The following is a 27,881-nucleotide window of genomic DNA, read 5'->3' as shown; positions in this document are numbered from 1 at the left end:
AAACGTATAGAGAAAATCCATGTTACTGAAATTTTCTGGTCGGTGTGTTACACAGTCCGTGTTCTCATTTAACATTTCATCATTTTCTAAATCATATTATATTTTTTCAAAAAAAGTCGCCTGTTGAAGAAGAATTATATGCATAAAAGAGTTAAAAAGAAATAATTGATTGATAGATTTAGTTTATTTTACTTGGCTTTCTGCCATTTTTGGCTAATTGGGAAGATGAGAATGAGCGATAATATGATGACATTGACGAAGGGACACTCACGAAGAACACCTATGCCCAGGTGGGGATTCGAACCTGAGGCCCTTGTCGTAGCACGCTGTTATAACCAATCTGCCGCGGAGGTCAGCATTAAAAAGAAATAAACGCTAAGTGACGATCAAGTGAACCAACCATTTCTGTAATGCGAGAAACATTTACAATACTGTTATTGAAGTAGCAAATAATTTTTACGAGCAGCTTTAATCTAACAAATGTAAGATGGCTAGGGCCTGACAGAACGGCTTTTTCATTGGGTGACGCGTGGTCAGAACATCGAGTCCCATTGTCACTGTTTTCTGACCTTCGAGACAGAAGCGCCTTTATTCTCAGATATCTAATTGAGACTAGATTAAAGTAGAATCTGAACCAATGCCTCCAAGAGGAATCGAACCTTCTACTTCTTGATTATAAGGCGAGAGCGTTAATCACTACATTATCCTTTACAATCACTATCCCGACTTAAGTAGACGAGATTCAGGCAATATGTTATCTTTTATTTTCTAGGGGCTATATTTTAACATACTACTGTTTAAAAAAAGCACATCTTCCCCTCCCCCAAACCCTGCTCCGTCCTGTGCCTACCCTTCCCGAGACAGCACGCTTCGCCACTGCTTGGGAGGGGCGAATTTCAGAGTCGGGTACAGAACCGAAGCTACAATTGCACTGTTTTACATTAACAATATATGGTTCTTTTAGCAGGAGACAGCTATGCTCTACGGATTAGCTTTTTTGGGGTCCAGAGTGAAGTAGAAGGTTATTTTAGTATATTTTAGGTAGTCTACTCAGATTGGCCCGCCGAAAGAATCAATCGCGTTGTAGATTATGAATATGTATGGGTTTATAATCGGCATAGGGAGTTTGAATATATTTTGAACCTATTGCTACCAATTTATTTATTACAAACTCAGATTTTGAAGTTATATAATCCATGTTATCGTTGAATTTCTCGTAATTTCACACCTAGATATTTAGCTTCCTTTACTCTTCTAAGACATTTTCTCTGAGTTTCATCTGTGGATGTTTATTAGCATTCAGCTTATCCTGTAGGATTATAAATTTGGTCTCCTGGGTGGCAATCATCAATTTCGCCGTATCACACAAGTCCTCGAAAGAGTTTATCGCAATGCTGGACTTCCTTTCCAACTCTGTTCTTGAATTATCTTATATTACAATTATCAACGTCGCCTGCATAGTCTATTTATGTTTTTGATCCCGAAATATTTCCCAATTTTTCTAGAGATGGCTCCAGGTTTAGGTTCCACAATTCTAGACCTAGAATTCGTCTCTGTGAACATCCTTGTGTTGTTGATTTTGAGGCCGTGAAGTAAGGACATCTGATATGCTTTCATGTCGGTGCAATTCGCGATTAAAATTACCACCTGAGCGCTAGTGTCGCTTCCAATATGGCCGCTCTACGTAGGATACATCTTTGTTTACAGTCAGTAGTAGTACGTAATAGCAGCGTGTTGTCATTGCTGGTATGGAAGGAACGTTTAAATTACGCGTTATATTTAAATATTGCGAATGCGATGTGAATTCCAGGAACTATAACGAAGGTGAAGCTGGGCTGAGAGCGAAGCATTTAATTATGATAATGAAAATAACACGGAAAACAAAGGCCAAACTAATGTATACGCACTGGTTTTTCAAAGCGGTGCTGTTTCATCTGCACTGCACCTCGGTTGTAATTGCCTAACTGGGGCTCTCAGAAATGATTTGAAAATAAAGCAGTTCACCTGTATTGCAAAGCTTGGGCAGGAAATAAATGTAAACATGCCGTTGCAGTTTTTTCCCCAAAGAGGCAGGCTGGTTTAATAACAACACCGGATAATGATAATAATAATAACAATAACAACAATTTCAGTGAGGCTATTTTCAGTCTTCACTGAAAATTAACATACTGAATGAAACAGCAACATTAGCATGTCAATTATGGTTTTCTGACTTACCTTTACGATTACGGACATTAATTAATTCTCAAACTATTTTCATCTTTGCACTTAATCGACTTGCACCTGTTCCAAATTACATACATAGGCTAATACATTGTTTTCGAAAAAATGTTATATTCATAAAGAACAATTTAAAACTTACATTCATGGCAATAAAATCATTTTACCGAAAGATTATTTCGGAAAATAGAGTGAACAGACTCGTACATTCTTGGTAATTTCCTTGCCGCATTTCAGTTATGCCAATCTTGTCAATCAGTTGTTTTCTCTGATTTATTTAAACATTTCATTTTGTTGATTCCACGGGGTGGAAAACACATGTAAGCTTTTCATTTGTCCTGAACCACAAAACGATTTAGAGCAAAAAAACTGAACAGTACGCTACTTTTTCGCATGATTCCCATGCTTTGAACTGCTTCAACACGGCGAAGTGCAGCGAGGTGTCCTACGTGGAGTGGTTGCTGAAAATCTCACCAGATGGCATATCTGATAATTTTAATCGCGAATAGTTTCCATTTTTCTGTCGAGGGTTCCTGGGCAATCTGTGTTTCTTAAGATCCTGAAAAGATGCGGCTTGGTTGGTACAGGTAGATGTCAGTTCAAAGCCTCACAACGCCGTCAACGTCTCTACCATCTGTGAGGGCCTCTTTTTTCCAGTTGGAAGAGGGACGCAAAGTCATTTGTACCTTACAATACAGTGCCTTGAATAACGTAGTGTGGAAAACGGCACGGTTCTGCGCTCTCTAGTTGGTTCCACTCGAAAATGATCCGCTAGAGGCGCTGGTGTTGGACCCGGTGCTTGGTATTCGTCTGCTTATAATGGAAGTAAATGGAGTTTTCGCTGCAACGTCTGATTCTTTTACATGAAGCATTTCTATGAATGTGATAATTGCTATGATATTTGGTACAGTGGTCGCGAAGATATTAACGAACATTCTAGACAGTCGACCACGTCCTGTTATCGTCATACTTTCGTTAATAATACGGGAGAAAAAATACGCGTGGAATGCTCTTGGCAACTAAATTTTTGTGTATGAATTAGGTTCATTATTATTATCATCATCATCATCATTTCTTTTAAAGATATACACACTGAAGCATTTGTATTTTTGATATTTACTGTCTCTTTTCTTCCGCTTTAAACTAATCGCGGCGTTGATGATAATGATGATTGCATGAAACGACAAGGGAACCCCCAAAAAACTTTCTTAGTGCCATCTACATGAGTGTAAGGAAACTTTCAAACCAATGGGACAAGTGACACGGGATGTTCACACTGTCACACTAGTCACTAGTGACACACACTTCCAGACTGTAAATAGCATTCATTGCACACGAGGGTCCAAACAGCAAACGACATGTTCAAGTGACAAGCGACATGGTGCCTTCAGTCTATTAGCAAGCGTTGCTTGCGAACAACAGATAGGCGACACGATGAACCGCACATTACAACAACAGATCTAGGCGACACGATAAGCCACACGTGTCGCTTTGTCGTTTCTGCGTCGCTCAAACTGGGCCATTTCCTCAATAGCTTGCAACATGTTGCCGTTGTTTTGTTGTTCGCGCATACGAGATGCAATGATTGTCTTGCTTTAGTGAGTTTGCGCACCAAAGCGACAAGCGGCACGCGACACTTATCGCTTGAGGATTTCACCAACCGAACGCTGGCCTGTGCTTCCCGTCATGCCGCTACGATGTGAAATGTTGCTCTTGATTGACTCCTTTCCAAGCAACATGTGTCGCTTCGGTATGAAAGTTGCCTTGGACCGAAGGACCCGTGTCGCTTTGGTGTGAAATCCTCGTATCGTTTGTCGCATGTCGCTTTGGTCTAAAATCTCCTTGAGGAAACGGCGCAGTCAGAGCTTGTGTCCCTACGGTTCGAAAGGCTGCATTGATTACCGACTGCTCGCTTTCAAGCGACACTTGTGGTTTGTCGCCTCGGTATGAAACATCTCTCAGGATACTATTTATATTCTAATAACATAGAAAAATAAACTCTAATACACAGTCCAAGACCTGACGTCTGGAATCACATTGCGATGTTTCTTCTTGTGTTACGCACGCATGCTATTTATTTATTCATTTTATTTTACTTTTCTTTCCAAATTAATGTCATTTCGTGACTGCAAATCACTCCACAAATACTATAACTGTTTCCATCAATTCACGTACCGCCTTTCAAGACAAACAAATCTACACAATATTTTCCAAAAACTAACAAAGCCGCATTACTTTCATAAGAAAATTAGCACCGATTCTGATCGCACTGCCATCTATGTTCTCATCAGTCGCGGGAACCAGTTTCTTGGGTCGTTTTCCACACTACGTTATTCAAGGCGCTGTACTTACAGCCTTGCGCCGGAGAACCAACTGCAATCGACTTGATATATCGCATGCAAATACACTCGATATAAATGTCGATTGCATCTGTATATGACAAGATCTAGCTTTCATGTCCAGAGCGATCTCTTATAATACACCATTCTTCCATTTGAGTCTGCAATACTGATATGGTTAAATCTAAGGTAATAAAAATTACACAAAGCACTTGAAACAACTATCACTCAACCTAACCTACAAGCTTAAGGAATTACTTCGCAAACACAAAAGGAAAAACGTTAGTGGTCTTACATTACGTATCTACTATTTTAATATACCTACACATACACACTGGCTATCAAGACTTACTTCATTACATAGCTACATTTTCCTGAAATAAGATGGAAGATCTCAGGGATTACTGCTATTACTGTAATTGTACCGTGATAAGCTGGCCAAGTTCGCCCCAGCATAACAACAATGGATGATGAGCCACAGTAGGACCTTCCCAACCCAGCAATATTCCAGAGCTGACGAACTCGTACAGCTAGGAAAACGTCATGTACTATCACACCATAGTATAGGGCTACCAATGCAGAGGCAGGCCCATTGTCCTAGGTGGAACTTCCACGACGTTTCCTACCAAACAGTGGGAAAAACCTTACGGTAGAGGTCCTAGAGTTTCTTGCCATCTAAATACATAACAGGAATCCATGATATATAGCATAGCGTGGAAACTTAACGTGTATAGTGCTTTAATTTTTTTTTTTTAAAAAAAAGAAAACTGCCTTCGTTAGCAAAGTGGGTTTAATATGGAAACAGGGCATAATCGTGTTATAGCAAGAAGCCAAGTTACTTCATGAAAATCCTGTGTATTATATTTTGTTAGCACAAAATATAACACACAGGATATAACTAGTAGATAAAGAGAACAATTAGAATTTATGCTGCAATCTAATCTATCAAGCTGCATACAGCAGCGGTGATGGGGCTCTATGAGTTCACTAGGCGCCATCTAACGGAAATCTGGTTGGCACGCTTTGGCACACTAAGACCTGTTGGCCACAGGGTCGATCTATTTTACAGACAAACACCTTTGAACATATATAGCATTAATAACATAAACACGCCGGTTCGGTGACCGAGTGTAAGTGGCCGACTTTCGATCTTGCCACAGGAGTTTCCGTGTTCTAATGTAATTCTTATGCGTGTCTGGTCGTCAGTTTTTGGATGTAACTTAGTTTCATAGCTACTGTAACGAACTTCAACAATGAACAATAACTGTTGTATGTTAAACATTGTTGTCCTGTTTTGTGTTAGATCACGTTCACTTACAAAATTATCGATTCATAATGCGCAGCTCTTCATGGATGTATCCGATTAAAATCGTGTGCAATGGCATGCGAACTTCTCTCCCTAGACATCACTTTGATCTCGATGCATTACCGATGCGCTAAACAAATTTTAAGGCATTTTTCTAACACCTCGAAGAGGAGCAAATTGGTACAAGAATTCAGTTATAACTTTTTACTGGTTAAGGATACATAAAAACCTTCACCATTGCATTTCTCGTGAAATTCTAGCCTGATTTGATATATCATATCACCCCATTCCCATTTAAAATTCTAAAGTTGAATTCAAGATGGCGGACATCAAGATGTCCGCCGACCGTGCGGGTGGTGTCAATGTAGTTCCCCCTTGGCCTGGCAACGATTGGTCATCACCATTTCCACATTGCGCACTGCAGTGGCCTTGTACCGAGGGTGTTAAGTGACTTTTTGAGCCACCCTGTAGAATGTAAAACAAGAAGTTTCGAACTCAAAGCAAGTAAATATTGAAACTGAACGTGACGTTAGTAAATCTCTGGACTTAGCTAATTTTACTTTTCTTTAATATAGCCATTTTGACATCGTTGCTCTTTACCTGTAGGCTATCAGTTCATTTTGAATTTCAGAACGTGCATAATTATTGTGAACCTCATTTTATTGTATACGTCTGAAATATTCTTGTGGTAATTGGTCATATTTCGAAAGAAATTTCACCAAATACGTGAAGTTTCCTTAATTTTCTGTTGTTTCTGCTGTGTATAATGTTTCTCGATGTTCTCGAACCGCTAAGTTATGAGAAGTCAAGAATTGTGTTTATGCTTATCAACCTTTGTAAGAGAACGTTTCATTGTTGTTGTTTGGCTTCCTGGATATTCTAAAATCAGACGGCTACCACCCGGTTTATTTAAAATATTAAATAGTTGACGTATTCAAAGTGTAATGTTTCACTATAATTTATAACCGGTTAAAATGTTGCAGTTTTATCGCCCACAAAAATTAGCCCTTTCCATCTATCTTTCTCACTTCTATTTATTACATTTAAAAAAAAATAATAAAGTCCCCGGGCGCTCGCCCACTTCGCCCACCCATTGCTACGCCTCTGTTGTTATCATAATTCCTCCCAACTGTCAGATATGAGAAGTAAAAAGAATAAACAAAGAAATAAAAACGCATTCTCTGCAGTGGTCTCAGGTCCGATTCCCTTTTAACGCATCTTGTAGACTCTTTCTGATCCAAATTTAAACTGTATGTCCAGTTCCGATTAGCCTATCATGAGCATAAAGTGGACTTCTCGAGCCTGTTAAACGTGGTCATAAAATAATAGGACTAATGAGTCTCGAATATTATTAGGCATAATAATATATCCAAACCATGGCAGTTGGGAGGGACTATCGCCCTCCCCGTGGATCCGCGCCTGTTTCCATGTTGCACCAATTGTAAAAATCGAAGCCGTGCGTCAAAGTAGCATGCTGCATGTTTCCGTATTGTACAGATATGTAATTTTTTATAAATGACGTAGTTAACTTGACTAGTCTCCTTTGATTGGTCCAGGTTGCGGATGTGACGTCATTCAACTTCATCAACAAAATCGAAAGAATCAACTATTTCGACTTTTCGAGACAGGTACAGAGTTCTTGGAAAATAACTAATTGAGAAACTTAAAAATAATTTTATTCGAGGTCTAGAGAAATATTCTCGGTACTACTTTACTATACCGGAGACACCTATCAGTGATTTATTTCGCAATTTTTTACATTGCTAACGTACTATTCTGCATTGGGGAACATTCTCATCAAACAATCTTAATTAATCATCACTTCTTGCATTGTCTCTCATCATATATTGGTACTAGAGAAGAATGAACATTTGAAGATGTAACTCGTTGACACGTCCGTGATCTCCCGTGATCTCGTTCACTTCATATTGAATGTTATTTAAGCAAAGCAAACAACAAATGTTATTTTCTTGTATCATTGTCGAATGGTGTATATCAAATTCATCAGACGATTTTGTACTTCTAATTTAGGTTATTACATAAGATATATTATGGAAGTGGAACAAGGTACCTTGACCCAACAGTTTCATAGATCGGAGAGACATTTCTTCAATTTTACACAAGAAACTACTTACGGAAATTAGTTTCTCCAAGGTTTATAAAGTTCGTCGAGGTATTTTCTTTCATTGTGGAATATATTTGACCGGGAAATCATGTATTTTTCAAGAGAAATATCACACCGACGCACAATTGCCATTGCTTTTATTTGCTTGCTCCACGACAGCAGGATGCTGCGTACGTTTGATGACGCAATCCCCTGTCAGTGTTTCAACCTCTTTTTTTTTTTTTTTTTTTTTTTTTACTATGCTTGCCTACCGTAACCAAACCTAACCTAACCTTATCGGAAATGGTTCGTGGGGCTATCGGTCAACTACCGTGCATAATGGTTCGTGGGGCTATCCGTCAGATACCCGTGCATAATGTATAATTTCCACCGGTGACGAACACGATAGTAGGTATTTTTCGGTGAAGAAGGTTGAAACACTGCATACCCACAACGTGAGTCAAGATGTGCCCGCCATATTGTGTGTTCCGGAAGCGAAGAAAGGAATAAAGAAAAAATCACTCAGAATGTGAAAAATTGTGTTCGTTTTCGTGTAAAAAGCATAATGGCACCTCGAACTATGTTCCGCAATACACAATTGTAAGTACGAACCATGCGAAACACAAAATATGTGATTTTAATGTGTCTCCGATCTATGAGACAGTTACCCCAATTTTATATTACGTAAAACATCAAAAACTGCTTATTTAAAAAAATCAACATAATTCTCGAGGGGTGTACGGTGGGTTAACGGTGCCGTAGAACAATATTGATAACTATATGTACACACACTCACAATGTCCTTTCTTTTTAGGTAGATCTTTGTGTAAATTTTCCAAAGTCAACATTTAATATCTACTATTATTATGTATATATTTAAAATAAAAAATCTAAATCCCCCCAACTAGAAAAAATTGCGTAAATCATCCCACCACCTGTGTCATTGTCACTATGTTAAACCCTGGCAGAGCTACATTATACCACTCTACTGTAGGCCAAGTTACCTCTTTGATATCTGAGGATAAAGTTGACAAACTTTGTTAAACCATACAACTCTCGTCCCCTTTAATCTCAAGGTTTGAGCAGACATTCCTCCATCCAATAATTTCTACTTCAAGTAGGAGCATTCCACGAAAAGTAGTCCTATTCCATGTAAATGGCAAAATGAATTAATCTGAAAATAAATAAATAAATTAATTGTATTGACAAATGAAGTCAAACTTCGCTACATTTAAAACTTCATACACATAACACATTTTCGTTAATGCTTTTCATGCATGCAGGCTATGTCATTACACTCAAGTTTTTTTTAAAATTTGTTAGCAGATACCACAAAGGACTTCATAATTCTTTGAAATCAGTTCATTATGAATATTTTATAATCCAATCGCATGTCTAGAACCTTAAATTTTATGTGTAAAATGTCACACGTAACACTGGAATGCTCATTGATTTTAATTATGGATCTAATTATGGACTCACTCCTCTATTACTAGTGCCGTTAGAATAAAAAACCAATGGTTTCATAATGCACATCCCTAACCATATGCCATATTATGATAAACACTTCTGTAGTATGTAATAATTATTATTTGTGTGAGCATTTGTGTTTCTGCCTGTGTGTTTGGCCCAATGCTTCACCTTTTAGGTTGGATAGCATGATGTCGTTTGTGAAGCATATTGAACTAATTGTTTTAAAAAAGATTTGGGTCCAAGTTCCGATAGTTTAATTCTGAAATTATCATGGTACCCAGGCATTTTTTACATGCTTTGATTTCTAGTTATGTCTGTTACCAAACACATACTTACTGTTAGTTTCCTTGAGAATGATTTTACCGTTCAGTATATTCCTATATAATTCTTTGTTTGCAAGCAGCTATTCGTTTACTGTTATATTGGATATGCTGTTGCCATCTACTTCACATGCACGGGGTGCGAAGGTGTATTTCTTTGCTAAATACTTTCATTTTTAGGTTAAGTGGGGCAGGTTTATGTCTCTTAGTATTAAAATATCATTAAATGATTTTGTTGTATGGTAAGGCAGGTCTTAGGGCTCGTAGCATTAAAATAATGGTAATGATGCGATATCGCCCGAACACCTGTCACTCTTTTATTTCGTTAATTTTAGCATTGATACTTACCTATTCTGCATTGCGGAAGATTCTTTAAGGTGAAGTTATGCCTTTTTCCATAAAATAGTGTCAACTTTTCATATTACGAGTCATTATTTGTTTGTCTTCCTTGTTCCGCATGGGTAACAGACAATATGGGATGCACTCGTCATGGATTATCGCACGTCGTGCTTGTGTTTTGTCGATTTGGAGTGGGTATGCAGTGTTTCAACCTACTTTCGTGTTCATTATGTCATCACAAACCATACACGATAGCCCCAAAAACCATTCACGATAGCCCCACGGACCATTTCCGGCAAGGTTAGGTTAGGTTACTTTAGGTAAGCATAGTTTTAAAAAATGAAAAAATTCTCGTAAAAAAAGGCACGTTTGGAAACACAGGCGAGACTGCGTGACTTTCGACGCTCGCACCATCTGCAGGTACATAATGGAAACAACAGCATAATGTTGTCGCTTTACAGAAAATGCAAGTTTCTTACATAGAAAGTGATTATTTCTTGTTCTGCAGCATTCTATGGTGAAGTTTTCAGTTTCCATGAAAGAAAATACCTCGAAGAACTTCGACAATGCTACAGAAACTGATTTCAGTAAGTAGTTTCTCCTGTAAATTTGAAGAAATCCGTTCAGGCGATATCACATATTTACCAAAATAATGTCCCTAAATGCTTTAAATACCTGATCATGTAACATCTGGTATTGAGCATAAAACCCCCTTTGAGCCTTGCATGAAAATCTGCAAATATTTGTGTCTGACCGGAAACCAAGAACACCTGCTCATGCAAGCTACATTTCAAATCATAATTTCTCCAGTAACTAATACTTAGTGAAGCTTTTATTTAACTGTACTATTTAGTTTCTCTAAGCTTTGAACTTATCCCACAATCATTTCCAGTATTCTAAAGCATTTCCTAATACTTGTATAAAACTTGCAAAAAATCACTGAACTGCACACATGTAAGAAAATGTGATAAATAGGGCCCGATTCTCAGGTTTTAACCTATTTTATTCCTTACTTTGTAACATCACTATTGTAACATATATTTTCGTTTTAGCCATTTCTTAATGAAATACATGAATCCTATAGGTCCTAAAGACGGCTAAGAGGAGTTAAGATCCTAAAAAAGGCTAAATTGAACTTTTCAGCTAAATAAATGTAAAAAAAATAAAAAATGCTGAAACCTTGTTTTGTTTCATCAGAGTAAACACATTGTTAACTATATGGCAATATGAAAACGTATTCTCTCCCCCCACTCTTTCTCTCTCTCTCTCTCTCTCTCTCTCTCTCACACACACACACACACACAGAGAAGGGGGAATGGAAATGAGGGAAGGGAAAGGGCATGAGAAAAAAAGTGAAGCAAAGTTGGCATTACGAAAGAAATAGCTTAACAATGACACGTTTTAATTTTTTCCAAAATTTCATTGTTGTTGTGATCCAACAGATTCCCGTTTAAGATTGTAAATGTAAGAAAAACAGTTACAGTTTAGAATAGAAAAGAGACAGAGCTAGTCCAACTTATTCCTGCTGCAACATGCCTAGAGTGAAAGCCGCAAAAAGTAATTTACTTCGACAATGGATTGTTAACGATTCCCATTTTTCAACAGATGGTAAGGTCATCTTTTGTCAAGTGTGTCTCTTACATTCATAAAATCCAACTTCGCTGACTTTCCCGCTACCATTGAACAGTGGCGTGCGGTGACATTTAAACTAGGGTACGCAACATGGGCCAACCGAAATGAATTATGGGGGCCAGAACCCCCCTCCCCCCCTCCCTGGCCATCGTGTTATTCAGAAAATAACTTTTTTCTACAACTTTATAATGGGAAATTTCTCATCCTTGTATCAATATCCAAATGTAACAAGGTAAAATATATGTATGATATTTTATATTCGCAAATATATTCTGATAGTAGTACGTAGAGTCCAACAAATCAACTTTGATTATTTCCTTCATGCAGTGCGATGAACATTGAACGGGAAGGAAATGGCTCAATCATTTTCCGTCCTTTCAAATTTCATGTAATAAATTTGATAAATCTCAGTATCCTCTACTATTTCACAACATCTTTCACAGAGGAAACCAACGAATAAGGCCAACAATAAAGTTTCACTGTTTTTCTACTCAGTCAATCACTCTGTAGAGATATTTTTTCTTCTTCTCAAAAATCAAAATGCCTAATATACTTACCATCCTTCACAACTCCTGTCTGAAACAATTTTTACAAATCAGGAACAGACCTTCCATTTCGGATTGTTTACACTTTTTTCGTAAATTCCGAAAATCCCTTCTCCAGTATGTCATCAATAACTCCCGGTCCCCCTATTTTATCACTTCACAGCACCGACAAACAATAGAGATCCTGTAATGTAAATAATATGAACGAAACACTCGCTGCAAATTTCACACGACAGAAGAAAGCAAAAGTCAACCTCCCACGGTACGTTGTGTCCGGTCCCACTATGCCCGAAAACCACGCGTTCTTGTGGACGAATGAATCGGAGTTGCCAGTTGACAAAGTATTTTGTAGAAGGGAGATAATTAAGGACAAGTAGAAAATACGTCAGCATACATCCCAGAACACTTCAAAAGCTAAACTACCGTACATCACTTTGCAATGTCTGGCGGGAGGAGGGGGGGCGGGGGCTCATTCTAATCCCATTGTAAGCATTGTGTTTTATTATGGTTTTCTTTTATCATTCATTCATATCGTTGGGTCAACAATCAACACCCATGCTATGGAACTCAAAGGAAATGTTGATCCCGAAAGGAGATAAACAGATACTCTCATACTCTGAGAATTGTTGGAAACTTGCAAATTGTTCACATATTTTCCCCTCGACACAGTGACAGTTCATTCTGGTCCTCACCTCCCTATACGAAAAAAAAAACAACTTGCTAGTGTAACTTTAACCTCACATAAATATTTTATATGTGATAGTTTACGCGTATATTAAATATGATCTTCCACCACTACATATTCTTGCCTTCCTCTCTGATTCCTGTATCACTTTTTATAATGTATTTTTATTGCAACCCAACAGTGATCTATCTACGCGTGGCTGCTAAATGCTAATAAGCTAAGCATTCCAGAAAAAATATATATTGACTACTGTCAACACTGCATACGTTGTCAAAATCTTGGGTACCCTCGATGCTTAGAACCAAGAAAGAAGTGGGAGAGAGAGTAAGTGCGGGCAGACCCAAACACGTGGCCGGGGCTGATATGAGCCAATGGGGTTACCTTCCGAATTTCTAGGGTACCAAGCAGAAGAAACAGCGTCTTTCTGCGGAAATCGGCAGGAACGGGGATCGGGTGGCTGCCGAAGTCACAATCGGGATCATTCGGGACTGCCTTCAGGAAGGCAGCAGCGTGTTCGTGCTGAAATCAGAATTTCTTGCAGTGGAACTGCTTTCGGAGCGATAATTGTTGAATTTTCATGTTCGGGGAAGACGAAAAAATGTTTATTTTTTCTTACTGTGTTGTGGGTACGCAGTGCGTACCTTGCGCATCCTGAATGCACACCGCTGCCATTGAACACGTGGAAGGTGCATCACTTCCAATAAACGAAGCAATGAACATCATTGAAACACTTTCAAAGAACGAAGTACATAGGGTAATGGGCGGTGTACTCTCTTCAATGCTCTCTTAAAGTCCTGGAACGAAATCCTGGATATATGAAGATATGTGAAGATGTATTTTCTAAAAACTGTGTTTTTTGTATGCTTTAAGTTGAGTAAACTTGTGAAGGAAAATGTGTTTGCAGTATTAATGCTCATCTACATGCAAATATTTGTGATTGATTTCAATAAAAATACGGGTAGGGAAAAAAATCCTACAAAAGGGCTAAATCATCTCTTTACAAAGCCTAAAATGATGTCTATAAAATCCTAAAAGTCCGGGCCCTACTGATAAACAATGTTGTCCTAAGCATTTCACTTCACTGAAGGAACTGAAAATACTTTGCACAACATGCTTCTTTTTTTTTCTTGTGTTTTTTGTGCTTTCTCTTATCAACCAAACTAATTGTCTACTTTCTAAATGTTCATATTGAAACGTGATGGGTATATGTCAGCTTCAAATGCATTCATTCTTATAGGTGCTGTTTAGGTGTCACTCGTTGAAGGTTTCCTGCAGAGATTTTGCAAATACCCGAAAGATGATTCAGCCAGTGGTTCTTGTGCATGGCGGTGCAGGGGATATAGCGCAATCGCGGGTGAATCCTAAACTTGTTGGTGTGAAGAGAGCTGCTCAGGTTGGCTACAAAGTCTTGGTGCAGAATGGAGGCTCAGCTTTGGATGCTGTAGAAGCTGCTGTTCGTGAAATGGAAGATGGCGTGGCTTTCAACGCAGGTACATAATTTAAAGAACACCTACATTGCATTTAAAAGTATTTTTTCAATAAACATTTTTAGAGGGGAGCGTGGACATTGTGAGCAGTACCATTCACCTGGATATCGACATGCTTCATTTTAAATTAGAAAAATGTACAAAGTTTGTGATAATAAAAACAATAATGGGCATTCCATCAGAACAATGAAAAGAAAGTGTTACATTGAAAAATTGAGGGTGAAATATGTGATCAGATCAGAACTTCATGTTCTTGCATTCTACGATTCAATCCAAGTAATGAATGTTTCCATAACTTTTCAGACTTCTAAAAATAATATTTTTTGGTGTAATGTCACACATTAGTTTTTCTTGTATGTACGCATTGCTTGCATTATATAATTATTTTCCTGTAGTTTACGGTTATTACAAGCATAAGAAAACAGTTTTTCTTTGTGATGTTTCAGGAGAACACACGCTCCTTTCATCAGACATTTATTTTCATTTTGACTAAAGATACCATTATAACAATGGTTAGTAATTTTTTAAACAAAAAGAATCCGTTATATAATGCAAGGTTATTAGAAGTATAAGGTTGGGCCAATCCGTTATTTACTCGGATGACGAAACGATGGTAAGTGGTGAATTTATCCATGAAACGAATTCCAAATTTATGCGCTAGTGTTGCACTATGCAGATAGGAAACCATGCCAGAAACTGAACACACGAAATGGAGTACAGAATGATCATTTCCTGATGTAAGATGTTTTCTTCGTTATAAGCAATAAACGGGCCTTCGAAATATTACAGACCTGAATCTGCGATGCTGAAAAGGCTGGTGAAAAAGAGTGATCCAATGTTTTGGGGAAATATATATATTTGAATAAGCAAGTAATTCCAAAACAGGTCGTGTAAATTTATTTCTTTCATTAAATCTTTCATTTAATCGCAAATTAAAAATTATTATATCCTGATCAATTACAAGTAAATTTGTGCGTTGTATGTAATACAAATATCAGTTACATGTTAGTGCAAAAATGTTTAAGTTCAACCAGTGCTAAGTACGAACCTAGCTGATTGAACATGTTGATTACATGCATGGATGTCGACCATATTACAATATTCCTTTATTTAACACGAGAGAAAAATATTGGGATTTTTATGCTCATATTTTTGTGCACACATTGTCGGAAATTGTGTAGTTACACGTATTTGTTTTCTAGCCATACAGGATATTCAGTTCCTTCTTCAATAACATAGACCTATTATGTTCCAGCTGTATAGCATTTTGGTAAACGTTACGTCAAATAAATATAATGTCCAACAATGACGTTTTACGACTTCATTAAATTTGAATAGCCTATTTCACAAATATATTGTGGATAATTTTGAACCTTCTTACTTAATATAAACAATGGATATTATTTTATACCTTTTTAGAATATCTCTATCAAAAACAGCAAAATATTTTTCATTATTGTGATGATGTTAATAAACTATTTAAAATGTTTTACCTCAAAGTAGTATTTAAGGTGTGTGGAAATTTAAGAAGGAAAATCTGTAGACAAGGTATTAAAGTGAAAATCAAAGACTGCACAATCAGTCATTGATTTCGTGTATGATATGTATATTTTTTTTCATTAACGCTCTGCATTGAAGAGTAACAAAGCGTGACATTTTATCCTAACCTGTTCAAAATGTAACCAGTGGTTTGGATCCCACTTTAAATTCTAGATCGAGTCCCGATCAGCTCATATGTGCGTAAATTGGACTTGAAACAACAAAAAATATAAAAATCCTCAATGGATTAATTACTACTCTCGAATTCGAAATTTTGTCCCAGTTTATATTACAGTGTGATAATATTTTCATTATACATAGGGGAAGGTGGGGGAATGGCGCTCAGCGGGCAATGGCGCTCACCCCTCTGTAGTCGTTACGGAGGGTGTTATTGAAGAGTAACCCGTGCTGATATCTAGAACCCAGTACTACGAGGCACCAAACAAAAGGCGGCACATGTGGAGTTGACTTTTAAGAAGCAGGGTGCGAGAAACGAATTCCTCATATTTTCTTATAAAATTGGGAAGGAAAAAAGTGCAAGGTAAGTAGACGGAACGTTTAAGCTAGAGTCTTGAAAATTTTACAGATATAATAATAGTATCTCCTGTTTATTTCTTAATTATTATAAAATAAACATTTGAGGTTCTTCATGAGACGAGAAACAAATAACATAATATGGTGCCTATCGGGTAATGATGCTCACACTGTTTGTGATGGGAACATGAAGAAGGGTGCAAACACGTTTCTCATAATAAGCATCCCATGTGTGCATTTTTGTGCAAAATTGTGCTCAATTTAATTTGTATCTGCATATTAATAAATATAAGTACTTAAAAATATAGTTTCTGTATAGTACATAGTATAGTATTGATTTACTGTTAGGATGATTACTGAGTGCCATTACCCTACCAATAGGGCAATTGCGCTCACACGCACATTGTTACTTTTTGACGTTTACAGATATAACTATTAACGACAGGGAGCAAAGTGATACGCAGAGATGTACTACAAACATTGCTTTTTCAGGCCCACATTTTCTTTTTGTTTCACTGCGTACAGTTTTTGAGATTTTTAAAATCTCCCTTAGGTGGTCACAATTCCCCCACTTTCCCCTACATCTATTTTACCTGACATAATTTCGGCACAAGTCTATGTCAGTTGCAAGTAAATTATCGTTTTTAGGAATTAATGAAACACTGACTGATATAGAACTTATGCCTTGTACTGAAAAACAACTTGTAGCTTGCCTACCAATAAGAAATATTAAAGGGATTTTAGAACAAAAAAGGCAATCTTCTCCTGGTTGTACAGTACGTACGTACATGAAGCCTCATGTGTTCTATTGCTTTTTGCTCTGGATTTATTGAAATAAGTTGCTCTAATTAATATTTTCAACCAGTTTAATTTTCTGTGTCATCGAAAATCCCTTTTCATAGCCTTGAATTAGTGGGTTAGGTCATTTAAGTTTGGTATTCTTAGCATCCAGGCGTTTCAAGTAGGTTAGAGTAGACTAGTTAAGTTCGTTGCATATTTGTAGTCACGGACACTTCTGGGTTATAACAATTCCATTAACTTTCAATGGAATCGTTACAACCCAGAAGTGTCCATAACTGTACACTCTCAGTCTTTGCCTGAACGTGTGTGTGCACGGAAAATCTTTAATGAGAAAAATGCTTTTAAAGAACTCCAACGTATGACCACGGTAACTTGTGCAGCCAAATATTTACCATATTTATCGAAAATTAAAAATTTCTGCACATTACAAACGAGAATTGAGTTTTCAAAGTTTGCAAGCTTATTTCAAACGAATTCCAATCTTTCTCTTTCCCAATCCTCCTGTACGTTACATTTTCAAAAATTATCTTAAATACGGAACTCGAACCTGTAAATTTTTATTATATAGCAATTAACTATATATAAAACGCTGAGAATTTTTAAAAGGATTCAGAGAAAGATTCAAATGTTTGATACAGTTTTAAGCAATTTGAAAAATGAAGGTAGATTATGCAGAACTGTAAAGTTTGGGTTTAACGCTTATCAATGTCATTTACGTATTTTCAAATGTTCTTGGAGGTGAAGTGAACATTCTGAATTAATAAGAAAAAGGATGATTAGGTCAGAAAACTAAATACACGCGCTTTTACAATGCGCTGTGTTAAATGTTGATTATACTGGACTAGTCCTGTGACGTCATAGAAGCTGATGTGAAGCTCGTAATATTTCGGAAATTCATTTACAGTTTTTGGCTTCAGATAAATTGAATACACCGACGGTTATATATTATACATAACATGAAATAAAAACTAATTTCCCGATGTTAAAAAGGAGCAATAAGATTTTTTCGGTTCAATATTTTATTACACAAAGTGTAATACTCTACATTTGATTTTGTGAAGTTTAGTAAATCACTATAAGGTTCATGTTCGTTGCGAACTAATCGCCTGTTACTTGTTAATAGTCTTGTAACTTACAGTTGCAGTCCAACTGTTTCATGACTCTAGTGACTTACACATTAGCTTTTCCACAGCCTACAGTACGCATTCTAATATAGACATTGTTCTTGTTCTGGTGTTTAATATCTGCATATTGCAACACCGTCATTCTGCACTTCACGTGACTTCACATTGAAGTGATACATTCATTTGATCGGTTTGACGTCATCGCTCGCAAAGACTTCAACCGTTACCATGGATATGGACCCGGGCTGATATAATGGATGTTGTCAATGTTACATTGTTGTAATATAGCAACTTAACTGTGAAAAAAGCAGTCTGTTTTATTTTTATTTCAGATTTTTTTAAAATTATGAATCCCAAATATCATCAGGTAATTCAAATTCATCATTGTTTTCACAAAGTCTCTTGATGTTTTCTGTTACATTAAATTTTAAAGATGGTGGCTTACTCCATTTGTGAAAAAGAAAACTCCATACTGGATCTATGTTACCATTTTCATTATTTAATGTATTCCAGTGTTCTTCTGCAATGAACAAAGCTTCCCAGACATTCAACTCTGTGTTTCCCGTTAATCTTTTTAAAACCCTTCTCTTTTTAATCAAATGCTTCTCTTTGATGATATGAGTTGACAAACCTGTTCTTGGGTTTAGATTTATAATGTCCAAATTGTGTTCGTGCCATCTTATTGCCATTTTCCTTGCTGTTTGTCCCACATAATCCTTTGAACATGAACAACTTATATTATATATTCCTGTGGTTTCCACATCTGGTAGTTTTTTCTCATTTTGAATTCATTAAATGTACATTCCAAACTTCTTAGTGATTTAAAAACAATTTTGAAATTAAAACTTCTAAAAATTTTTGCAATTTTATGTGAGAATCCCTTGTGGAAACAGAAAACATCAAGAGACTTTGTGAAAACAATGATGAATTTGAATGATGTGTTCTCCTGAAACATCACAAAGAAAAACTGTTTTCTTATGCTTGTAATAACCGTAAACTACAGGAAAATAATGTCACACATTGTTGACGAAGTGTGTAAAAGTTAATAACAAAATAACTATGCATTTTTTTATATGAAATGTAAAAAAAAATGAAGAAAACAGTTGCATTGGTTATTCATTCAGGTAGAGATGTGAACAAAAGTCTCCCAAGAAGCTGATGATAATAATATGATGGCAATAAGACAGTTTATTACTAGTTTATGAGAGTTGTATTGTAATTATAATTGTACTGTTCAGTATTATTTCATGGGTCTGACCACCCCTACAAAAATTTCTGGTGACAGGAATATGGTAAGGTGGGGGTAGAGACAGGCACTTGTTAGCCCATGGAACCAGGGTTTTTAAACTATACATTGTGATGCAATAGGGCATCATCAGGTCAGCCCAGGGATTGTGACGAAAGAAGGAATAAAAGTAGAACTGATAAATGTACTCCAAAACACAACATGAATAGACAATAATAATAATTTTCAATATGTTTACATTTTTTATTTTGAGGATGGAATGAATAGTTTAAAAAAGCACATAATCTCATATGTGGGCTCGCACGTAGCCAAATGGTTAGCTCTCTTGCCTTTGGCGAGAACGGTCGCAGATTCAATTCCCGGTGAGAGCCCCCAAAATTTCGGTGTTGACCCAGCGTCGTAAGGACAAGTGGGGAGCTACTTGAAAGGAAGAATAAGTAGCAGGCTGTGGCTCACGGAAGCCAGAAAACAGCGGTGATGGGACTTGATATGCTGACCACACGTCACGCAATGGGAAGAAAAAAAAAAAAGAAAAAAAAACTGCTCTGGCAGGCCTTCACCTTTAGAGGGCTGTTGAGCAATGGAGTTTAGTTTAGTTTTAGTAATCTCATATTAATTATTTCTTGTCACACCAAATTTTTTTCTTGTATAGGTTGCTAATTTTATTCTGTATTTTTCAAATGAGAGCAGTACAAGTTAGAGGGTGATGTAAATGATGATTATTTTTTTCCTAAATACCACTACATTAGTCAGAATTTTAGGTACATGGATATTTCCCCGATTGTATTGAAGGGTGCAAAATGGCCTTAAGTGCCGACACACCCAATCATTTCAATTCATTAATATTGGGCAATTTTATTTTAAATATTGAGTACAGGGGTATCTCACAGTGGCGTGCGGTGACATTTAAACTAGGGTACGCAACAAGTGGCCAACCGAAATGAATTATGGGGGCCAGAACCCCCCCCCCCCCTGGCCATCATGTTATTCAGAAAATAACTTTTTTCTACAATTTTATAATGGGAAATTTCTCATCCTTGTATCAATATCCAAATGTAACGAGGTAAAATATATGTATGATATTTTATATTCGCAAATATATTCTGATAGTAGCTACGTAGAGTCCAACAATTCAACTTTGATTATTTCCTTCATGCACTGCGATGAAGATTGAACGGGAAGGAAATGGCTCAATCATTTTCCGTCCTTTCAAATTTCATGTAATAAATTTGATAAATCTCAGTATCCTGTACTATTTCAAAACATCTTTCGCAGAGGAAACCAACGAATAAGGCCAACAATAAAGTTTCACTGTTTTTCTACTCAGTCAATCACTCTGTAGAGATATTTTTTCTTCTTATCAAAAATCAAAATGACTAATATACTGCTTACCATCCTTCACAACTCCTGCCTGAAACAATTTTTCCAAATCAATCAGGAACAGACCTTCCATTTCGGATTGTTTACACTTTTTTCGTAAATTCCGAAAATCCCTTCTCCAGTATGTCATCAATAACTCCCGGTCCCCCTATTTTATCACTTCACAGCACCGACAAACAATAGAGATCCTGTAATGTAAATAATATGAACGAAACACTCGCTGCAAATTTCACACGACAGAAGAAAGCAAAAGTCAACCTCCCACAGTACGTTGTGTCCGGTCCGCTATGCCCGAAAACCACGCGTTCTTGTGGACGAATGAATCGGAGTTGCCAGTCGACAAAGTATTTTGTAGAAGGGAGATAATTAAGGACAAGTAGAAAATACGTCAGCATACATCCCAGAACACTTCAAAAGCTAAACTACCGTACATCACTTTGCAATGTCTGGCGGAAGAAGGGGGGGCTCATTCTAATCCCATTGTAAGCATTGTGTTTTATTATGTTTTTCTTTTATCATTCATTCATATCGTTGGGTCAACAATCAACACCCATGCTATGGAACTCAAAGGAAATGTTGATCCCGAAAGGAGATAAACAGATACTCTCATACTCTGAGAATTGTGCGAAACTTGCAAATTGTTCACATATTTTCCCCTCGACACAGTGACAGTCCATTCTGGTCCTCACCTCCCTATACGAAAAAAAAAAACTTGCTAGTGTAACTTTAACCTCACATAAATATTTTATATGTGATAGTTTACGCGTATATTAAATATGATCTTCCACCACTACATATTCTTGCCCTCCTGTCTGATTCCTGTATCACTTTTTATAATGTATTTTTATTGCAACCCAACAGTGATCTATCTACGCGTGGCTGCTAAATGTAAGTAAGCTAAGCATTCCAGAAAAAAATATGTTGACTACTGTCAACACTGCATACGCTGTCAAAATCTTGGGTACCCTCGATGCTTAGAACCTGGAAAGAAGTGGGAGAGAGGGTAAGCGCGGGCAGACCCAAACACGTGGTCGGGCTGATATGAGCCAATGGGGTTACCTTCCGAATTTTGTAGGGTACCAAGCAGAAGAAACAGCGTCTTTCTGCGGAAATCGGCAGGAACGCGGATCGGGTGGGTGTCGGTCACAATCGGTATCATTCGGGACTGCCTTCAGGAAGGCAGCAGCGTGTTCGTGCGGAAATCGGAATTTCTTGCAGTGGAACTGCTTTCGGAGCGATAATTGTTGAATTTTCATGTTCGGGGAAGACGAAAAAATGTTTATTTTTTCTTACTGTGTTGTGGGTACGCAGTGAGTACCTTGCGTATCCTGAATGCACGCCGCTGGTATCTCATGCAAGATGTAATACCAGAATGGAAGCACAGGGATAGTTTGGGAACCCCTGTTTTTATATATAACATTGCCTTTGGGTCTGACTTTTGCATGTTGGATGATTGCCACAATGTGTAGGAAGGTGAGAAAAATGTGTCAAACTTTTGAAATGAGTGTGAAATGACTTTCGAAGTTTGTAACTAACTAACTAACTAACTCTCTAGCCTTCTTAAACCCGAAGGTTCATGGCTGCAGCAACACAAGCCTTCCATCTGTCCCTATCTTGAGCAAGATCTATATACTCTTTTCCGTCCCTACCGATTTCCTATAGGTCCATCTCAACGTTGTCCCTCCATCTTCGTCTTGGCCTTCCTATAGGTCTCTTACCATCAGGTTCCCCAACAAGAATCCTGTAAACCCCTCTTTCCTCTCCCATTCGTGCCACATGGCCTGCCCACCTAAGTCTTTTTGATTTAATTATTCTAATAATATCTGGACATTAATACAAATTATATAGTTCTAAATTATGTAATCTTCTCCACTCACCTGTCTCCTCATCCCTTTTAGGTCCAAAGATTTTCCTAAGGATCTTATTTTCAAATACTCTCAATTTATGTTCCTCTTTCAATGTAAGGGACCAAGTTTTACATGCATATAATACTACAGGCAAAATTACTGTTTTGTATATTTTAACTTTTAGTTTCTTAGATATTAAACAAGAAGACAAAAGTTTATGAAGAGAGAAGTAACATGCATTTCCTGAATTAAGCCTACTTTTTATTTCCTCTTTAATATAATTTTCATTTGTTAATATTACTCCTAAGTATTTGAATTTGGAAACTGGTTCAAACGAGTTGTTGTCAATAATTAGATTATGATTATTACCTAACACTTGGTTTCGGCCTGTAAGCATATATTTAGTTTTCTCTTTGTTAACTTCCAAACCTATCTCTTTAGCAGTTTTGAAAAATATTTTAGCATTATTCTTAATTGTATTTATATCATCCCCTAATAAGTCTACATCATCTGCATATGCTAACAACTGAGTCATACCATTTAATTTTAGTCCTTCTTTAGTTTCTTTTACCTTCCTAACAGCATATTCTAAGGCAAAGTTAAAGAGCAATGGAGATAATGCATCTCCTTGTTTTAACCCATCATGAATTGTAAATTTGTCAGACACATTAATACCCACACGAATTTTACTTTCTGTTTCACTGGTGCATACTTTTATCATACTAACAAGCTTCTTAGGCATTCCAAACTGGACTAATATATTATATAATTTATCTCTTTTGACCGAATCATATGCTTTTTTGAAATCAATGAATAGCTGATGGACATTTTGATTATATTCCCACTTTTTTTCAAGTTTTTTTGAAGTTTGTAGAATTCATATTAGTTCATAAGCAGATTATTATGCAGAAATTTCATTCCAAAATGTAGGTTGCAAAAGTCATCATTCTCATAATTGGCTGTGTTTTTGGATTAAAAAAAAAAGTTATTTATATGTAAATAAAAGATTCTAAAGCATTAAGACAATCAAACGAAACCTACCAAAGCTAAACATTTTCTTGGCGAATAATATTTCACAGAAAGAAATTTAAAAACACAAATAAATTTTGATAGACATACCCACATATAAATTTCTACTCTGAGAGAAATAAAAAACTCAAAATTGCACAAAATGCTATATGTTTTGAAGATGGCAGTACTAGTTTGTTACATAGGAAACACTTGATGAATGGCCACTCTAGGTAAAACAAGTTTGGGACAGAAATATCATTCCACAAGAAAGACAGTAAATATTCATTCTGCATCCGTCAGATGTATGTCTGAAGTGGAGTGAATTTATATAATGTAGACAGTTTCGTGCCATGGATTTCTAAAAGGATGTAGGGGTTGGTTACCTATACTTTTTTAGTAGTTGGCCCTCATTTTGCCATCTTTTCCTGCCTCTGACATTTTTTTTAGGAATACTGAACCCAAAAGGGGGGGGGGATATGATCCAACCAACCCCTCCTTGGGCATGTCACTGAATGTGGAGCATTATGACAAGATTAGCATGCAGCAATTGGAAGTCTGATCTTGGCTTATACTGCTTAGGATGGATGATCTGACATGAAATTTTTGCCAATACTAATAACTGATATTCTGTGGTCACGTAAAAATTTCCAACATTCTGTGAAGAACCTAAATGGTTCATTCTCCTTAGTCCACTAGGTAACCACCAGTAAAATATGCTCAGTCCAAAATCTGGACTATCTTACTCTGGCACATGGTCCAAAGGAGAATACTAGGCCCGTGAAAACGCCTCGTGTAAGTGGTTGGACTCACCTATTTTGCTCGTTCTCGGCATCTCCAAGGAAGCTATGTTGCCATGCCAACGATAGCCATGCTGCATGCAAACTCCTAAGAAATCAGACTGCTAATTCCTTAAACACCATCATTTTCTTATTGAAATGAACAATTTTATTCACAATTTCTAATCAATTGTTTTTCTCTATTTAAGTCTCTGTGTTTCAGGCTTCGCTGATAGCCTACCTTGCCTAGAATATATGCTTCTGTTAAGCCACAGTGGTTGTTTTGTATTGATAAAAGAAACAACATATTTAGACATTTATTCATGTTTGGGGAATGAAAGATGCTGTTGATAATAATTAGACTTAAGGGAGCTGCCAACATTTTCTGTGAAACTTACTAGTAGAGTTTCTATTACCGTATTTACGCATGTGTAGTGCACGTCCGTGTATAATGTGCACTAGTTTTGGATGGGTAAAAGTGACAAAAAGTTATATCTCGTATATAATGCGCAGTACAATCCTTTTTTCAAGAAATGGCTTTCTTAGTTGTAGGTTGTAAATCTGTTGCTATGTTGATCAAGAGTGAATGACGTCATACCTATTCAATTGTTCATTCCTTCTTTTTGAAAATATATACTTTTTCTTTCCGTGACTAATGTAACATTTATGCGAGGCACATTCAGGATCTTTCAAATCGCAGTTAGTAGCACAAGATTTCTTCCATTAAGGAATTTACACACTCCATGTATGTCATATTATTTGCTCAGTAATACATTTTAATTTTTATTATCTTTTCCTCATGTTTTCTGTCATCCAAAGTACCATACAAATCAGAATGTTTCTTCATTTTTTCATGAACTTATTTCAACCGCATTTCACATTAGTGTCGTTATCTTGTATGGAATACGTTTTCCATATTCAGAAACTGCAGGATTCAAGCTTTACAACGATATATAATATGATAGGGTTCCGTAAACAGGAAAAATCAATGCAAGTGTCCCAAAATCATGGAATGACCCTGTATGGTTTCATGTTGCCTGTCTGAATTATTCTGTGCATAATACGCACCACAGTTTTGGGGGGTAAAAATTTTGAAAAAAAGTGCACATTATACATGAGTAAATACGGTAATTTTCTGTTGTTTCACTGTGTTCTGCTAGGAGTGCGAGTGTAGTCAGTTCGTCTGCTGCATGCAGTCGGTTTAAGTTGTTTCAGTAGCGAGACCAAATGTGATGCACTTGACTGCTGTCGATGTACAGTTCATGTGGAAAGTGCATAATTGCATGTGTCTCTTTGATTGTAGTGTAAATCAGCATGTACAATGTATGCCTGACTGAAACTTTTTCTGCTCTGTTTTTGTTGAACTTGAGGTGCTTTGCTAATCTGGTAATTGGTTGCGATTTTTTTTTCCATCTGACAAGTGCTGATGTATGTGTTCCTTGATCACTCTTGATGGACTTGCTCCTGGGCTGTCAAGGAGTGAGAGGAAATATAATTTGTGGTTGTTTAGAGCAGCGGTTCAGTGATCACTCGCCCTCGCAGACCCCAAACCCCAAGAATTAACTCAAAGTTTAAAGCTCGGAATTTGCATCATACATATTTATTATCTTAGCATTAAAGAGCAAATGCTCGTCTTAGTAATTTACCGAAGCTTTGTGGAACAGTGGGAGGATTTCGCGGACCACAGTTGAAGAACCTAGAGTTTAGAGCACTGGCTATTTTGGTCATTGGTTTGTGTGCTAGTTTGTTGTCGAACTGTCTGAGGGACTTGGCAAGGTTGGTTGACCTGCTTTATTTTACTTTGCCGTTTGTGCCACTTTTGGCTAATTTGCGAAGATGAGGATGAGTGATGATATGATGAAATTGATGAATGGACACTCACAAACATCCATGCCCAGGCTGGGATTGAACCCTGGCTCCGTAGCGCAATGTGCTAACCACTCCACTACGGAGGCTGGTGGCAAGGCGGTTGGATGTGGTATGGTGGTAAGAGAAGGCAATCCATTTCAATTTATTGTTGGGTCATTCCACATCAAATCAACACAAAAAAAAAAAAATGAAGAATTTGTCACCCACCACCTCAGATTTCGATAAAATTTGATGTAAACATTTCCCTTATGGTTGAAAGAAACCCCCTAATTTTTTTTCACTCTACTTCAAACGGTTTTCACATTTTACAGCACTTTGAAATGTCATTAAATCTTTGTTTGTCACTCTTGACCGTCAACTCAAGATACCCATGCTTACATTTTTATTTTTTTTATCCTTAACCAATGATCAGATCTCTTTAAAATTTTACACAATGCTCAATGAAATAATGAGTATTTTTTTAAAAAATACATCAGCACTCAAAAAAACTATATATGCGTAAAAAATGGCTGATAAACTTGTAGCGTAATTTTTGTGGTGGAAAAACTAGGTTACGAAAACCTGAATTTTCAGCATGTGTGCATGATGGAACCTAAAGTTTTTGATGTTGAAAATCATTGAAAAGACATGCTCTTTGTCTACAAAGAATGAAATTTATGTTGTTGTTTTTTTACTTGTAACAAAAATAGTTCATTAAAAGTAAATACTTATTTGTAACTAACAATAAATTTGCCTGTTTTAACTTTGTCATCTATGGAATATTAATCTTGATTTTTTTTACAGGCACCTCTCATTATGCTGTAAGTATTACATTTTTGGTCTCCCACCAGGGATATTAGGGCCAAAATTTTGAAAAGAATATCCTGTAACAAGAGCTCAAATATTTTCTGCTAAAACTTTGGATGTATATGTTTATTCTACAAGAAATATAGCTCTGATTTTTACATTACTTCCCTACTAAAAAAAAAAGCAAACCCTAAACATTAATTTTTATTCAATATTGAATTTCAGTTTTGACGCTAAATTTCAGCCATTTGCATTAGAGATGGTGAAAAAATGCACAGAACATAATATGTAGCTTGAAATGTACTGAAAACAATGTTTTTACCCCAGCTTTCTATAATTTTTTGTACCTGAGTTATCATAATTATCACAACTTTTGGTAAAGGCCAAAAATGCTGCAAGTAATGAAAAAAATGGCTGCCATTTTGAAACAAAGTCAAGTTTTAGAGACATAATGCCTATTTTGAACTACCCTTGCATAGGGGTTAAAACAAATGGCCGAGTGACCAGTGCAGGACCAT

General features: G+C 36.8%; 1 protein-coding gene across 1 annotated transcript in view; it reads left to right on the top strand.

Annotated features, from left to right (window-relative positions):
- The first annotated feature begins 7,431 nt into the window (after positions 1 to 7,431).
- Positions 7,432 to 27,881, top strand: part of LOC145978380 (isoaspartyl peptidase/L-asparaginase-like) — a 134,349-nt gene continuing 113,899 nt past the window's right edge. The window contains exons 1-2 of the mRNA XM_083110989.1: positions 7,432 to 7,493; positions 14,201 to 14,453. Coding sequence (XP_082967115.1) covers positions 14,261 to 14,453 — 193 coding nt within the window. The 5' untranslated portion in view covers positions 7,432 to 7,493; positions 14,201 to 14,260. The remainder of the gene's footprint in view (positions 7,494 to 14,200; positions 14,454 to 27,881) is intronic.

The sequence above is a fragment of the Lepisma saccharinum genome, chromosome 24 (genome assembly GCF_977018435.1).
Source record: "Lepisma saccharinum chromosome 24, izLepSacc3.1, whole genome shotgun sequence".
Lineage (NCBI taxonomy): Eukaryota > Metazoa > Arthropoda > Insecta > Zygentoma > Lepismatidae > Lepisma > Lepisma saccharinum.
Note: the sequence above shows the minus strand (reverse complement) of the source record. Positions and strands in the feature narration are given on the sequence as shown.